At 42.9% G+C, this 17,561-nt stretch overlaps 1 protein-coding gene across 1 annotated transcript in view; it reads right to left on the minus strand.

The window, feature by feature from the left end:
- LOC140537688 (protein kinase C-binding protein NELL1-like) overlaps nucleotides 1–17,561 on the minus strand; it is a 211,444-nt gene that overhangs the window by 6,183 nt on the left and 187,700 nt on the right. Inside the window, exons 16-19 of the mRNA XM_072659862.1 lie at nucleotides 7,878–8,018; nucleotides 5,783–5,976; nucleotides 3,710–3,886; nucleotides 1,248–1,472 (exon numbers count right to left, since the gene is read on the minus strand). Of these exons, the coding sequence (XP_072515963.1) occupies nucleotides 1,248–1,472; nucleotides 3,710–3,886; nucleotides 5,783–5,976; nucleotides 7,878–8,018 (737 nt within the window). The remainder of the gene's footprint in view (nucleotides 1–1,247; nucleotides 1,473–3,709; nucleotides 3,887–5,782; nucleotides 5,977–7,877; nucleotides 8,019–17,561) is intronic.

Genomic DNA, 17,561 nt, shown 5'->3' on the forward strand with positions numbered 1-17,561 from the left:
AGTCTGGGCTGTGGTCAGTCTGTACAGAATATAAAAAGTTATTCCAAACTTTACTGTAAAATCTGTATCCCGTAATTATCCCGTAGTTTCTGACACAGCAGATTTTTGCCGAATACACACTGCAGGTCATCACCCACACACTTCTCCCACACACACCTCTAATAGCACAGAAGTGTTGCTGAAATATCAGATTAAATGTAGAATAATGGAGCCTGTCAGCAGTGAGAGCAGTGTGTAGGCTTTACAGGTACTACAGGAGGGTGAACACCTGATTTACAGAGGCTACTTCTACAACTGATCCACTGCATTATTTACCAATTTGTAGAAAATATATTCCAGCTACTAAAGCAGATCTATAAATTCTATACAGTCTAACACAAAGGTTTGTGCACCTCTGGCCAAATTATGTTTTATTTATGTATGACCAAATTGATTAATACTATTAATATTTAAGTCAGATCTTCTGCACATTTGAAACATGTTATATAGTTACGGTTTATTTGCTTAGTTTAACACTTATTGCTGGACCACCTAGCAGGCCAGCTTAGTAGAGGCGATTTTGCTCACTGACTGATGGTAGGTGAACCTTGCTAAACTGCCTCTTTGTCTAGAAGAGCCATTTCCTGGTACTGACGGTCTGAGGACTGCATTTTACCACAAAGCTATCAAGCCTCTGTGCTGCTGAGAGGAGCTGTAGTCTTAGCTGGGCTGAGGTTGGCTCTGCTGAATTGTATTCATAAAGTGGAGTGAAGACATACTGTGGTTTTAATGTGTGTGTCAGTAAGTCTGTAGTGATAGCATGTCTATTCCACATCGCTTCTGCAGCATTAGCAGTGCGCCGGGCCTCCAGCCTCACTCACCATCGCTAAAAAAGCCATGTAGAGGAGGTCCTGGGCCTTCACATCTAAACACTAGTAAATATGTGGTCTACATCTTAAGACTCTGAGGGCAAGGTGGGAGTTCTTTGCCAGGCAGGGTCACAGGACATGCTACAGTAAACATAATAGGGGTCATTTTAGGACGCAGATATTTTGGTCCCAACCTCCTCATTGTTAATGCAACTGACCATTCTATGCGGTCAATGGCGGTCCTGTTTTTGTATAATAATCTGTTCACCAATTTACACAATAAAATGTGGCATTTTTATTGGAGGAGAGCACAAACCTTTGTGTAAATATGCAGTTAATATAAAGTATATATGTCAATAATGTAAATGCAAACAGATTTAAGCATGTGCAGTGTGTTACCTTGCATGTGCAGGTGGTGCAGGGGGCAGTGGGCGTGGTCCAGACAGCACCGCTCAGGCGGGTGATGCCCATCGGGTCGCGGCACGTCTGCCTGATGTCGAAGGCAAAGTTATCGGCCAGGCAGGGGTCAGAAACGCAGCGGGGGCAGCACTCTCCATCCAGCACTGCGGTGTACTCACACGGCAACACCGGACACGACAAGGGCCAGCAGTCCACCTCACCCTCCTAGAGAGAGAGAGAGAGGGTGAGTGAGTGAGGGAGACCAGTTTGTAATGTAACCTACACTTGGAATATTGCTGAAAATGGGGGATAATTTGTGCTGTAAAAGGATCCAGCACCTCGTAGACTGGAGCCGGCACTGCTGTATTCTTATTAATTAAATCCAGCCTTTCTGACAAGCCGTCAGCGTTCAAATACAAAGCTGTATATTCTACAAGCAGTTCATTTGGGACAAAAAATACAAAAGCTAACCTACGTTATAAAAGTGAAGAAGTGAAGTGTAAGCATGTAGACCCTAAGAGGTTAACTACTGATACGATCTGGTGCAGTCAGCTTAATAATTCTGTAAGCTGTCATGCTCAGTCTGAAAACTGATTTTCTGTGAATTCTGAAGAATGAGGTCAAAATCAGCTGTGGTATCTTCACTCCAAGGACCAGAATCACTGAACAATGAATTCCCACTGCTCTAGAACTGTCTAGAACGCACATTCTGTATGTATCTGGAACCTAAACTGCAAAAACAGCCCGTTTTGCATTCACTGTTTTTGAGATGTCACAAAAGCCAAGTCATTTCCACTGATCTGCCACTTCAGCCTACAGCAGTTTAGCCCCGCCCTTTTACACAGACTGCATTTTTGAGGCACAACACTGAGAAGCCAATCAGTGCAGAGCTCATTTAAATAAAATGTTTAAAAAGTCTAATTTCTGATTGCTTCTCGTCTGCATAGACGAGTGTGCACCTCTGCCTTAATAACCTAACTACTACTACTGTGTGTTTATTTACTGAATTGAACAGATTTTGAGACAAAATATGGCACATTGTTTATTTTCTAATCAGTTACATTCAGTAAATAAGTAGACATGTAGCAGATATTTGTTTATTTACACTGAGAACATCAATTTTCTCATAAAACTGTAAATTCATGAGATTTAAGATGATTAACCCAAACAAACATTGTAAGGAAGCTGAGTAAAACAGAATGAATGACAGAGTAAGATCTGGGTTTTTAAATGACCAGTTTGTGTAGGTCTTCAATTCTCCAGCAGAAGATGATTCAGTTGCGTCTCTCTGGGTGAAGTTTGTGAGGCAGGAGAGGAGATGGAGGAGGAGGGCGAGAGGAAGAGGACGGAAGATGGAGGGTGTAGAAATTGGATGGACGGGAAGTGTCTGCAGGGGCAGGGAAGGAGATAAAGGAAGGGCAGGAGATGGATGTGGTGGAGATGGCGGATCTGATAGTGTCTTCAGAAGTTGGCCTCCTGCGTGTGACTGAAAACCCTTTGTGATGGAGAGATAAACGGCTGCAGTCTCCGACTCGAACTGAACGGCGCAGCTTTTCCTCTCTGATGAGAATCAGCTGCAGACCTGCAGGTAGCAGCAATTAAAGGCGTTATTTTGACCCCGCCGCGAGCCGAGCTGTGCATTATGGGAGCCGAATTACAGAATTAATTGCAAATCTGGCAACCCACCATGAGGGCTGGCTGACCCTGCAGGCCACTAAGAACTATGGGTAATCAGGCCACCGGCAAAGAATGAGGTGCAGAGACTCACTGAAGCCCCAGAGTCTGTGCTGTGGTTTTACAAGTACTGTGGTAAAGCCAACTACATTCATTCACGGTAGAGAGGAGGCAGGGATATTGCATGATGATCACCTCCCCAACTCATCATCCTCAACTCATCATTCCCAACTCATCCCCTCCAAAAGTACCACCATCATTCCAGAGAACACAGCTCAATGCTGGGGGGCTTTATACCCCTCTAGCCCACGCCTAGCATTAGGCAGCATGGAGCCAATAGGGTCATGATGTTGATCTGCTCCAGAGAGTCCTATTCTATTGGCAGTACTTCTCTACAGGGACTAGGCAAGCTGTGTATGTGTCAGCAATGGGTGCAACTTAAAAAAGCTCAATGCATTCATAAAAAGGGTGTCCACAAACTTTTGGACATAGTGTAGGGCTGAACCATTTTGGAAAAAAATGGAATCTCACTCATAGGATACGGTATTGATCTCACTCATGGGTCACTGAAACGGGTGGAGAAGTTCTCAGTGGAGCGTCTATGTCCTGACTATTCTGGCTATTCTGTGATAATTACAAATCTAATGAATGACTTCATCACATAACTGTGTAACAGAACGGTCACTAACAGCTGTTAGACCGTCTGAGCGAGGACGACCTGAGAGTCAGTGCTGGTTAGTGCAGTGAGAGCTGAGCCGTGCCGTGCTGTGCTGTGCTGGGGGGATTACCAGGCATCTGCACTGCTGGCAGTTGTAAACCCACGAGTCTCCGCTGCGGTACAGTGTGTGTCCACTCTGGTGTAAACACTGGCTGCTCTGACGCGTGTCACACTCTGGGCAGCAGAACAGATCCACGGCTGGGTCGTCACACTCACACTCTCTCCGTCTGCAGAAGACTCGGCCATCCTGAATGAACACACACACACACACACACACACACACACACACACACACACAGAGAGAGAGAGAGAGAGAGTGAGAGAGAATATGAAGAACAACTCCTGACAGCGTTTGATAAGTAACTATACAACCTCATTGCAGCGGCCGTCTGAATGAGTGACAGTGAAGTTAGTAAGTGGTGCGTAATGGTCATTTAGATCAGACAGTTCTGATATTTATGGTCATTTATAGTCGTTACTGCTGTCAGTTTTTAATTTTAATGTTAATAATGTAAGATCTGAATGAGGAACCTGCTCTTCTCAACTGATGAGCCTCATTTCCATTTCTCATTTTGACCATTTAAGCCTGAACCATTACAGAAAATTCTAAATTATAAAAAAAGTAATATGCACGTAAGGACTTTTATTTTGTATCGTATTTGATGCATCAGACATTTACTGCACACTGAATGTTTACTGAAATACTTTCTAACTATTTTCAAATCTGTATGTACTTTTGTGGTGCATGCAGTGCACAGATAATCCACCAGGAGGGAAGAAAACATCACATTATTTATGTAATTAATTCTAATTTCATTTTTTATATTATTATATATTAAATATTTGCTGATCACACTGATGTGACACATGTCTCTAAAGCCAAGTTTGATACATATTTGAATTTTTAAGGGTTAAGTTGTAAACACCTTAAATGAATTAGTGTTTTTAGTCTTTGAACATGCAAACATCACCCCTGTACGGCACAGGTGTTCCTCTAACCCAAAGAATTCTGTTATATATCATCAATACAGTTTTTATTTGTTTGTTTGTGACACCCATAAAAAAACGAGTGGGTTATTAGTAACCTGGTGTGTTCTGGTAAAGGTGAAAACTTGTTTTGCACAATTCCTATTATATACTATGTGTGTGTGTGTGTGTGTGTGTGTGTGTGTTGAAGCCACACTGCTGTTATGTGAACTATCAGCATTTGTTCTGTGTTGCTTGGTTACTGGAAGGTCTTACTAACCTTTCAGCACCTGTATCTCAGGTGTTTCTAAATACAGATAAAAACAAATAAATGAATGAATGAATATATATATATAAATTGGTCTTCGCTTGTGAAACATTTAATTAACACAAAAGCAACATAAATTAATGTTATGTATTTTATTTTAATGTCTTATTTTTGCTTGTTTGTTTTTTGTGCATTATTATTAATTGATGTTTGTGCGTATTTGTTGCTGTTAGGAATAAACTTGAATCTTTTTTAAAGTTTAAATTATTGATCACGCTATGTGAGCATTTCTTGATAAATTGACCAATAACAAACGTACTAATTTCATCCATTAAAAGTTAAAACTGTTTTCTGAGTAAAGGGTGAAGCACTTTTGTAAGTCTCTCTGGAGAAAAGCTTCTGCTAATAAATCTGCTTTTCTGCTTTTCAGACTAATAATAATGTTTCAGTTTAGAGAAAAACTATTTGTTTATTTTGTTTGTTTGTTTTTTGTTTATTGTGTGAGCACGTGCCTGACTAATAAGCTCTGACTCAGTAATGGCAGCACTCCCAGGTAGGAAATACTGCACGTAACACTGTGTGTGTGTGTGTGTGTGTTACTGTATTACTGTCTCTGTGAGGACTCACATGTCCTCACAATGACCGGACAACAGAACCTCACTGATCTTTTTAGAAAAAAACTAAAAGAGCAGAAAGATCAGATTTCAGATCCTGAGCTGAGGATTAGGGTTAAGAGTAGAGGTAATGTTTTGGTTGGGGTCAGGACTAGGGGTTAGGACTAGGGGTCAGGGCTGAGTAATGGTGAAGGATGGGGCTAAAGCCTAGGGAGAAATAAGGGTCAGGTTTAGGGTTAAGATTAGGATTAGTGTGTGTGTGTGTGTGTGTGTGTGTGTGTGTGTGTGTGTATACCCTGCAGGTGCACACTGAGCAGGTGTCCTGGCTGAGGTTCCACTCCTGTCCGTTATGCTTCAGACCGTCGTCCTGAACGCAGTCCCCCGTGCATTCTGGGCCGGCAATGCACACGCAGTCAAACGCTCCCGGCAGATTTACACACACAGAGTCGTTCCAGCATGTGTGTGTCTGTGTCGCACACTCGTCTACATCTGCAAAACACACACACACACACATTATATATATATATATAGTGTCCTCACCATGCTGAGGCCCCTTAACCCAGCTCACACACTCTACCCCTCGAGGGAGTTCACTGTGCCTCTTTCTGGACCTCTCTCTCTCTCTCTCTCAGAACTGCCCGTTAACCGGGTTCGAGGGGATTCTGGAGGAGCCGGTCTTTTAGGTTGTCTTTTAGGTTTTAGGCTGTAGTTACATTACCTCCATCGCTCTGTATCCATCAAATAAAGATCAAAGTCGAGGAGTTAAATATGTTCAGACAGACTCGGGTGTTCAGGTGTTCGGGGGGAGGTCCTCACCTTGTTCAGTCAGGCTGCTCTACATATGTTTGACTAAGGCTGTGCATTCATTAGGCACTGTCTCTGAGTGTGTGTGAGAGTGTGTGTGTGTGTGTGTGTGGGGGGGGGGGTAGCCTTGTCCGAACACCGTTTAATCAGAAGTGAGTTGATTGATGCCGTTACTCCCAATGACACTTTCATTTAGATTATGCAAATATTCCTCACACTCCTCTCCTGAGCGGTTCCTCTCTGTGGTGTTTGGCCTCCAACCAGACACCAACACACACACACACACACACACACACACACACTCTCTCTCTCTCTCTCTCTCTCTCTCTCTCTCTCTCTCTCTCTCTCTCTCTCTCTCTCTCTCTCTCCTTGTTCTCTGTCTTTCTCAGCTGAAATGTCACCTCACTGTGTGTGTGTGTGTGTGTGTGTGTGTGTGTGTGTGTTTGTGTTATACCCTTCACACATGAAGCGCCTTGTCTCTGTTGAACGTGATGTGACTCTCTTACACTTCTGGATGCCGTTTGGATGGAGTGATAAATGCGTAGGAGGAAAACACACACACACACACACACACCCCAACAACAAAACCGCCAATTCAACACATCCCTCAAAACACTGACGAACAGCTTTATCTGAAGGTGAGAGCAACGCCAGGTTAAAGCCCTGCCACAGCACAGCTGAGTGTGTGTGTGTGTGTGTGTTTTCTATTCCATCTCTCCTTTCTTAAATGTTATAGTGACCGTAGTTTGGGCAGGAATTAAGATTTTAGTCAGTGAACCTGAGAGAATAATGAGAGCGGTTCATTCCAAACCAGGGTGGTCATCTGTGAGTGTGAGTGTGTGTGTGTGTGTCTCTCTGTGTGTGAAAATGCAGATTTTTGGGTCACATGACTGAGCCATGTATATGGGTATCAGACCACTGTCAAATAAGTAGGTAGACAACTTTGGATCCCCCCCCCCCTCTTTCTCTCTCCCCCTTTCTCTCTCTCTCTTTCTCTCTCCCCCTTTCTCTCTCTCTCTCTCTCCCCCTTTCTCTCTCTCTCTCTCTCTCTCTCTCTCTCTCTCTCTCTCTCCCCCTTTCTCTCTCTCTCTCTCTCTCTCTCTCTCTCCCCCTTTCTCTCTCTCTCTCTCTCTTTCTCTCTCCCCCTTTCTCTCTCTCTCTCTCTCTCTCTCTCTCTCTCTCTCTCTCTCTCTCTCTGGTAACTCTAGCAGATGGAGAGTTCACCACTGTTACTAATTAAGGATGTTAAAAGCTGAACTGAGCTTCATGCAAACACATAATTATGTTTTAACACCTCAGGAGACACACACACACACACCACTTAAGGAGCAACCCCCACTCAAACACACTAGTGAGGATCTGAGTGGCAGCATTTGATCAGCTGGGAACAAAAACCTCAGAAAAGCAGGAGCCAACACTGACGAGAGAGAGAGAGAGAGAGAGAGAGAGAGAGAGAGATATACACATAATAATAGAGAGAGAGAGAGGGAGGAGCAAAAAGTGTGATGTAGGAGGAGAAAAAGAGAGAGAGAGAGAGAGAGAGAGAGAGAGAGAGAGAGAGAGAGATGATGGTAATTATCACTCACCCACACATGAGCTCCCATCGAGCAGGTAAGATCCGTTGTCGTGGAAACCGCTGCGACACTGGCAGTGGTACCAGCCAGGCAGGTTCACGCAGCGCGAGCTGTTATGGCACTGGATCAAACCTTCAGCACACTCATCAATATCTAAACACAAACACACACACACACACATTTATATATATATATATATATATATATATATATATATATATATATATATATATATATATATATATATATATATATATATATATATATATTAGTCTAATATATTCAATTCTCCATACAGTGTCCCGTCATAAATAGGACTCTCTGGAGCAGATCAACATGACCCTATCGGCGCCATGCTGTCTAATGCCAGGCGTGGGCTAGAGGGGTATAAAGCCCCCCAGCATTGAGGAGCTGTGGAAGAACTGTGTTCCATGGAATGATGGGTGGTGGAGCTCCATCCAGTACTTTGGATAAAATGAGTCTGGTCAGTTCTAACAGCTATGCTCCTCCAGAATCTGGACAGTAGAGACAGTTACTCCAACAGAAGCAGGATCAGCTCTTTTTAATAGCCTTGATTTCAGAAGAAACAGTGAATGGGCAGCTGTCCCAATACTTTTGTCCATATAGTGTATGATCCACATCATAGCATGGTTCACATTGTTAAGCTTTGTTTGTAAATAAGCTGGTAAAAAGGCCTCACTGTCATACACACAGACATCACTGCTCTTATACTGCTCCCTCATCTATTTGTACCCCACACACACTCTCTCTCACACACACACAAACACACACACACACACACACACACACACACACACACAATTTAATGTCACCCATCTATTATGAACAGGTCAAGCTGCTGTATGTATTTACTGCAGGCGCTGAGCAGGACGACCCTGGTGCTCAGATGCTTTTGATAAGCTACCAATTAGCTTAGCCCCGACTGGCCCTGAACGGCCCCCTCTTAATTCCTCACCAGGTCAGCTGAAGCGTGTCTCAGCTCTGATCTCTGCTGTCAGACACTGCTGTCAGGTTCAAAGACCCCCGGAGTGTGAGGGGGTGAGAAACACGTCCTCTGATCACACCCTCCAACACAATCAGACAGGCCAGCCATTTAAAGGGATGCTCTGTCCCGCCGCTGTCTGCCTCGCCTCTGCTGTACCTCTGATTACCAGGATGGACGATGACTCCACCACGATTCCCTGAACTCAGGAAGGAGCCGAAAACCTGCCGACTCCAAACTCACGTCTAACAGGAGTTAGAAAGCAGCTGGTTCGATGCCTTACTGCCTTGCCTTACACCTGTGGTGATGGGACTGAATCAGACACCTGGATTCAATGATTACGAGGTGTGTCCCAATACTTTTGTCCATACAGTGTACTTTCAGACAGTTTTCTGAGACAATCACCTCCAGGATAACGAGTTACTACAAGAACCTACAAGACTGTTTCTTTTTTTCTAGAACTATAAACTAGAACTCGGGAGACTCGGTGGGGAGAGGTGGGCTGCAAACTCTGTTAGCAAAGAAAGCCAGGGAGGCAAGCGAGTACTGTGCTAGGCTAGAAGCTAACAGCTTTTACCATCTTCTCTTTAACACTCGCTGCCTCTAAGAACTGACTGGACTACCTCAGACTGGAGCTAACCACACCTCAGAAAGGGAACTCAGAAGTTGAGCACAAGGAAGCCGAACCTGGGGAAGGGAGTAAGTGCTAAGCTAAAAGCTAACCCGGCTACGTTCTCCACAGTAGGCTAACCGCACAGAGCGGTGAGGAATACTGGAGAAAGCATTAACAACAACAACAACATGATAATGTTTCTGATAGGCTATAGCTAGACTAGGCTAGGCTAGGCTTTGCTGCATGGCTCCTCCTTAAAGGAAAACCAGCGTGGGAGAAAATAACAGGGTGGTAAAGAGGCTTGTTAAATAACATCAGAGCAGTTTCTAACCCAACCAAACTCTCAGACTCACTATTTATACATCAAACAACAACTTAAATAATTAATAAATACAAGCTATGGTAACTTTAATAACTAAAATGACTTATTTATTAGTTTTGCTTTCTTGTTTATTTTAGTTCTTTATTTATTGACTCATTTATCCTCGTCTCGCTCTCTGTTGTTTTAGCGCGACTGTCCGTCTCTCTCTGTAAACTGAAGGGATCTCGGCCTTCTCTCATCTGGGCTCATTTTTCGGGGCTGGGGCTTTGAGCCAATCAGCGGGGGGGGGGGGGGGGGCGTGTGTACCCCCACTACAGCGAAAGCTCTGAAAGCTCTTCACTTTGAAGTCAAGTGTAGCGAGATAAACATTCCTCTCACGCCGGAGCCAAAATCAATCAGCTCCATTCAGCAAATGAAGGAGGTCTCCTCTGCAGTGGGATTAAAACGATAGTTTGGTGAGAAATCTCGCTCGGTCGATCCGTTCAGCCATGTTCGGCGCTGAGGACTGATTCTTTAGTCTTAGCATGGGCGCTACAAGGCTAACGTACACAGCTGGAGGGATACCCTACCAATTAGCATGATGCTAACTGTACGTCTAAATCATTATACACTCTCCTCAAAGCTCTGTTATCTAGAACACAGGCTAAAGTACGGGGTGTGTGTGTATGTTTGTCCAGTTCCATAGTTAACAGAGTAAAACAGGAATGAGAATAAAATGGATATTTATATTGTAAAAATTATTAAAATAATTCTATTCAAATATACAAGCTATTAAATGTTATAAACTGCTACTAAAAAAAGAAATAAAACCGATATTCAAATGAATTTAAAAGAAAATTATCATGTAAATAAAGATTCAGATCTGATATCAAGAACAACTGCAAGATTCACATTCTGAGCAAATTCACTTTCTTCCATTAGTTAAAGCTCGGTCAGATCACAGTGTTGTGGGTTTGATACTCAGGTCCACTAAGCTGCCACTGCTGAGCCCTTGAGCCCTTGCTCCAGGGGGCGCTGTTGTATCTGGCCCTGTGCTCTGTGACACTGGCTTTCTTAGCTGGAATACGTGAAGAGAGAAGTTTGTTGTAAACTGTTAAACATCCAAGTTAGGGATTAGTAAGGAATTTGAAACTGCGGAGGAAACTTTTAAGGTGCTTTGAGGAACTTTCAAGAAAAGGCTTTTAGAAGAAAAAGGTTCCTTTAAGGTTCCTTAGAAGGTTCCTCACCATTCCTAAAAGTTCCTTAGGGAACCTGCACTTTAAACAGTGTACTTTTAACAGTGTACCGCACAAATAAAAATCACTGCTTTTACTGTATTCGTATTTTGTAGCTGTTCACTGAACATTACATTGACAAAAGTATTGGGACACTTCTCATTCATTTGGTTCTTCTGAAATCAAGAGTTGATTCTGCTGTAATCCAAACACGTTAGTTGAGCTCTTTAGGATGTGAGTAAATAAACGCTTATTGAGGCTTTTATTTAAAAAAGAACCTGCAGAAACCTCGACTCACTCTGAGAAACTCTGAGAAACTCTGAGAAACTGGTGGTTGGGGATGGAAATGTAAGGCTGTGTGGGGTGAGAAACTGAGATTTTTCGATCTCTCCTCCGTTTTCCCATCTCTCCTCAAAGCTGCCACTGTGAATCCGAGAACACGATACAGGCCTTATTCTACAACAGCGACACACACACACACGCGTGTTCAGTGTGTAATCAGACCGCCCACACTGGAATAATAATCAAAGCTCCAGAACTCCAGTACCATCTGCAGGTCCTGTTCTTCACTCACTCTGGAGAAAACACTGAAATGTGTGGTCTGAGGTGGATCTGTCAATCTGCTGAGACCCCAGACCCCCAGGACCCCCCCCCCCCAAGTCTCTCTGCTGCCCTAAACTGGGACATTAATCCTGTCAAATGTCTTGGGTCCACAAACGTTTCGATTTTTGCCTTCTTTCTCCTAATATGCTTCTGCAAATTGACACTAATAGGGTAAGGTCTCCTCCAATACATGTGGAGCCAGACACCACCTCCAGACACCACCTCTGTTCTAACCGCCACTGATGCAGACGACAAGCTCGGAGGGCCGGGTCCCCAGCTCCACCGCACCAGCTAACAGCCAACATCACATAAGAGTGATGAGGGGAGAGAGTGCCATCTACCTACCCAGAGAGAGCATGGCCAATTGTGCTCTCTCTGACTGCGGCTGCTTCATCGTTTAAGGTGGCGTCATCGTTTGCTTATCTGCCTAAAAACTTTCCCTGCTCAGTTTTCATTGGCTGTTGACGGGACCTGTTCAGATTGAGTTGCTGACCAGTACACACTACTAGATTACACTCAGAGCCGGGTCAGACATGTTTAATATGCTCCCACTGATCTGAAACTCGATCAGGAGGACCACTCAATTCTCTCTCCTACTGTCGACTCTGACTGACGTCAAATCTGCCGACTAGAGCCGACCAGCACAGACGCAGCCAGACTGAGAATCAGGCCCGTTCAGACTGGGTGTCGGTATACTCTACCCTGTATCCTGAACCTCTCAGCAGTGAGAGGGTTCTACTGTAGAAGCTCCAGATCTCATCAGAACAGATAAAGCAGCTGAACATAAATCCAGTAAAAGGGAGAAACAAGAGCTTCTCATTCTGAAGAAAGAAAGTAGTGAGATCTTGTCGGTGAGCTAGTCTGAAGAACAGAGCTCGGTTCCTCCAGAGTTCTCCTGGATGCCCCCCAGTCCAGCCAGCACAGCGTGGAGGATGTGTTCAATCAACTCCATCAACAGCAGCAGCAGTTGATTTACCATCATTAAGCCCTGATTTACCACCAAACCAGGTGCTGATCTGAGGAGAACTCTAAATAATACCAGACTCCATGAGGAGAACTTTGGAGATGTTCTAATTAAGAACCACCACCACTTTCTGTAGGTGTGTTATTATTAGTGATTTACTGAGATCAGCAGCTCTTCACTCTGATTTACACAGGGGGCTAAAACTACTGCACAGTACTATTTTGTTTCTCTCTCTCTCTCTCTCATTATATCTTGTGTTTACCTCTGACAGTAATATCCTTGTGAATGAGGCTGTTAATATCTAAATTAGGTCATGACAGCAACATGTGGCATCTAATTAAATGAGTGTTGATTAAGAAGTCGAAACAAAATGAAGTTAGTATCTGCGGGACACAAAGAGAGAGAGAGAGAGAGAGAGAGGGCTTATCAACACCTCCAATATCTGATGTGTGTCTGATTTGCCAATGATGTCTGAACTGCAATAACGCTGCAATAATAATCAGCTACACAGCTATAATAGTGTAATTGCTCAGAGTTCCACCAAAACAGCTCCCCCTGCTCACCACTGAAGGTGGTTTCTGTGGTATCTTGTTGAGAGGTGGAGCCACCATGGATCACAGGTAAACACAGGGAGCCCATGCACCCAGCCGTCCACATGATGGAGAAGAAAACAAGACTCTTCGGACCAGAACACCCCTGAGGTCCAAATCTGACACTTATGTGTCCATTATAGGAGACGGTAGACAGGGGTCAGCATGGGCACGCTGACCGGTCTGCAGCTACACAGCTCTATACACAGTAGGGGGCGCTGCAGCACTGTGTGTTGTGCATGTTCCTCCTCCTTAATGTTGGTCTTAATGTTTTGGCTCTTCAGTGTTCCATGCACAAACCTTTCCTCATGTCTATAGATGTAAAAGTGTGACCCCGGTGACCTTCCGCTGCCCGCAGCTGAGGCGGAGTCCGTGAGCCACTATCTGTCACCATTACAGCTCGTTCTAATGACCAGAGCCGGAATCACAACCTGACGGCTCTTCTCACACAGCCTGGCTTATATGGATTTTTCCACTGAGGCTCTGATGATGATGATGATGGTGGTGATGATGATGATGTATGAGTGTGCAGATGTAGAGGGATATTACTGTAAGTAAAGAGGATAGGAGGTAATAAGTTGTGAAGAGCCCGACCCACATGAACATCTACGCCAGGCTGTCCTTCACACTCCAATGTCAGAGAGATTACTCCCCTCTTCAGCAAATTACTCATCTAATTCCGCTCCCATTTACACTCTCCAGAGGCTGTTTAATACGGGAGACTGTGAGGAGAGTCATACTGGTCGTTTACTTGACGTGGAGAATGATTCTGATATATAACGCCATTCCTTTATTGACTGAAACAGGTGGAAAAACTGTGGACAAAAGTATTGGGATAACGGCTCATCCATCACTTCTTCTGAAATCAAGAGTATCAAAAAGAGTAACTGTCTCTACTGTCCAGAGAAGAAGACTTTCTACTAGATTTTGGAGCAGAGCATTGCTGTGAGGATTTGATTGCATTTCACAACAAGAGCGTTAGTGAGGTCAGGGTGTTGGATGATGACCATCACCCCAACTACTCAACTCTTCCCAAAAGTACTGGATGGAGCTCCTCCACCATCATTCCAGAGAACACAGATCTTCCACTGCTCCACAGCTCCTCAATGCTGGGGGGCTTCATACCCCTCTAGCCCACACCTGGCATTAGGCAGCATGGTAGCATGGTGCTCCACCTGCTTCAGAGAGTCCTATTCTGTTGGCAGAAGACAAGCTGTGTGTGTGTATTTGCACATTTGTGTCAGGAACTTAGGAAAGTAGCTGAATGTATTTATTAGGAAGGGTGTCCACAAATATTTGGACATGTAGTGTACAAACAGTGCCCTGCTGTATGTGTGTATATATATATATATATATATATATATATATATATATATATATATATATATATTCCCCTTTAGTGTAGTCAGCTGTATTGGTTAGTCTAGATGTTCCTCTACTCTCTGAAGTACCAAACATCTCATATTATGCGCTTGTGTGTCAAGCAATGCTGTTTTTTTTGTAATAAATGTGGAATCTGTGTATGTGAGTGTGTATGTAAGTGTGTGTGTGTGAGTGTGTGTATTTGTGAGTGTGTGTGTGTGTGTGTGTGTGTGTGTGTGTGTCTGTTTGTGGAACACAGACTGCCGCAGACGAAACTCATTACTGGGATGATGTTTTCATTTACAGCGTACAAGGAAAGCTCGGTTATTTGGGTAAGACGCTGAAGCAGCTCGGTCTTTGTCTCCGCTCTCTCGCTAGGAAGTAATCAAGTACGTACACTCCTCTACATCACAGACGACACGGCCGCTCTGTCATTACACTGAATTATGAGGAAAATTAATGGTAGGTGGTCTGCTGGGACTACAAAAACCATGTCTGTAGGAACAGCGGCATCTGTCACAAATGGAGACAAATTGTAGGCAAAGACAGAATCCTGCTAATACACACTCACAGCAGCAGCCGCGGCACTGCTCAACAGTCCGACGTCCACCTCCTAAACTCACTCCTAAACTCAACTCCTAAACTCACTCCTAAACTCAACTCCTAAACTCAACTCCTAAACTCACCTCTTAAACTCACTCCTAAACTCACCTCCTAAACTCAACTCCTAAACTCACTCCTAAACTCAACTCCTAAACTCAACTCCTAAACTCAACTCCTAAACTCACTCCTAAACTCAACTCCTAAACTCACCTCCTAAACTCAACTCCTAAACTCACTCCTAAACTCAACTCCTAAACTCAACTCCTAAACTCAACTCCTAAACTCACTCCTAAACTCAACTCCTAAACTCACCTCCTAAACTCACTCCTAAACTCAACTCCTAAACTCACTCCTAAACTCACCTCTTAAACTCACTCCTAAACTCAACTCCTAAACTCACTCCTAAACTCAACTCCTAAACTCAACTCCTAAACTCACCTCTTAAACTCACTCCTAAACTCAACTCCTAAACTCACTCCTAAACTCACCTCCTAAACTCACTCCTAAACTCACCTCCTAAACTCACCTCTTAAACTCACTCCTAAACTCAACTCTTAAACTCACTCCTAAACTCAACTCCTAAACTCACCTCCTAAACTCACCTCCTAAACTCACCTCCTAAACTCACCTCCTAAACTCACCTCTTAAACTCACTCCTAAACTCAACTCCTAAACTCACTCCTAAACTCACCTCCTAAACTCACCTCTTAAACTCACTCCTAAACTCACCTCCTAAACTCACTCCTAAACTCACCTCCTAAACTCACTCCTAAACTCAACTCCTAAACTCACTCCTAAACTCAACTCCTAAACTCACCTCCTAAACTCACTCCTAAACTCACCTCCTAAACTCACCTCTTAAACTCAACTCCTAAACTCACTCCTAAACTCAACTCCTAAACCTAGGGGGACTCTAATCTCATCCTCCCAGCTTTCAGATCATCAACAGGAAAGTGATTCTCAATACTGCAGTTCTAATAACATCAATATCCAAAATCTGTTAATCTGATAATTATTAATGGAACATATATTATAATGGAACATGTTGTAATAAACTGAACATTACATTAAAGAATAATATTAGAGATAAATATACAATATATAATAAAGTTAAAGTGATCATTTCAAAATACGTTAAAAAATATATATTAATAACCAGAACAGTAAATGTCCTGTAAATATACAGCTGCAGTATAATATTGATCATTTAGATTGTTATAAATATCCAGAACTATTTTGTTTATTTATATTATATAATAAATTGTAGAAGTACATAAATAAATACCAATACATAAATATTTTATATTGATATTACACACATTTAAATACAAGTAATCTACTACTACTACTACTACTATTATTATTGTTATTAATATTATTAATTAAACAATCAAAACAGTATAATTATATTGTAATAGAAAATGTTTATACATGATATATAAGTTACTTATAACAATGTTAATATCAAGAAGAACTAAATGTTGTGTAAATGAGTAATTACAGTTTATTACTTGTACCATAAAACTGGGGGTAATTATTATACACACAACTTTTAAATGATTAAGATAAAAAAAAAACTAATATTGATTATAATAAATTCATGTTTAGGATGCCAAATCTTTGGGTGAATATTGTTGAGCAAATATTACTGTAATTAGTTTTTTTTTTTGGTGGTTTTATTGCATTAATACTTTAAAAACTGAATCTTGTGAATACATTTTTAATTAAAATACAAAGTGTGTGTGTGTGTGTGTGTGTGTGTATGTGTGTGTGTATTATATATATATCCATCCCTTAAAATGAATTTTACATCTCCTGCTTGAAACTGGTAGTATTAAACTCCAGCCTGAGGCAAAAGCTTCTTCAGCTCCACTCTGTAGATGAACCCTTTCTGAGGGTCAGAAAAATCCTTTCACAGTAATTCTGTAAGTAACTATCGAGAGAAGCTTCTGCCTGGAGCAGCGTCTTCTCTAAAACCCCTCGGTGAAATGTGCCGAGTGTTAGATTTATATAACCTTTTCAACACATGGAGCGGTTCTGCTGACCGTTTATAAAGCATGAGACCAGATGAAGACCCCCAGACACCAACTGTGAGTTCAACCCTTACAAGAGTTACATTAGTGTACAAACACCGATCAGCCATAACATTAAAACCACCTGCCTAACATTGAGTCCCCGTCGTGCTACCAGAACAGCTCTGTCTCATCAAGGTGTGGACTCCACAAGACCTCAGAAGGTGTCCTGCTGTGGTCTCTGTCACCAAGACTAACGTTCTCCGTGAGCATCGATGAGCCTTGGACACCAAGCTGGTTCACCGGTTGTCCTTCCTCTGAGCACTTTTGGTAGGTGCTGACCACTGCATACTGGGAGGGAACACCCCCACAAGACCTGCCTGATGTTCTGGAGATGTTCTGACCCAGTC

Source organism: Salminus brasiliensis, chromosome 17 (assembly GCF_030463535.1).
Source record: "Salminus brasiliensis chromosome 17, fSalBra1.hap2, whole genome shotgun sequence".
NCBI lineage: Eukaryota > Metazoa > Chordata > Actinopteri > Characiformes > Bryconidae > Salminus > Salminus brasiliensis.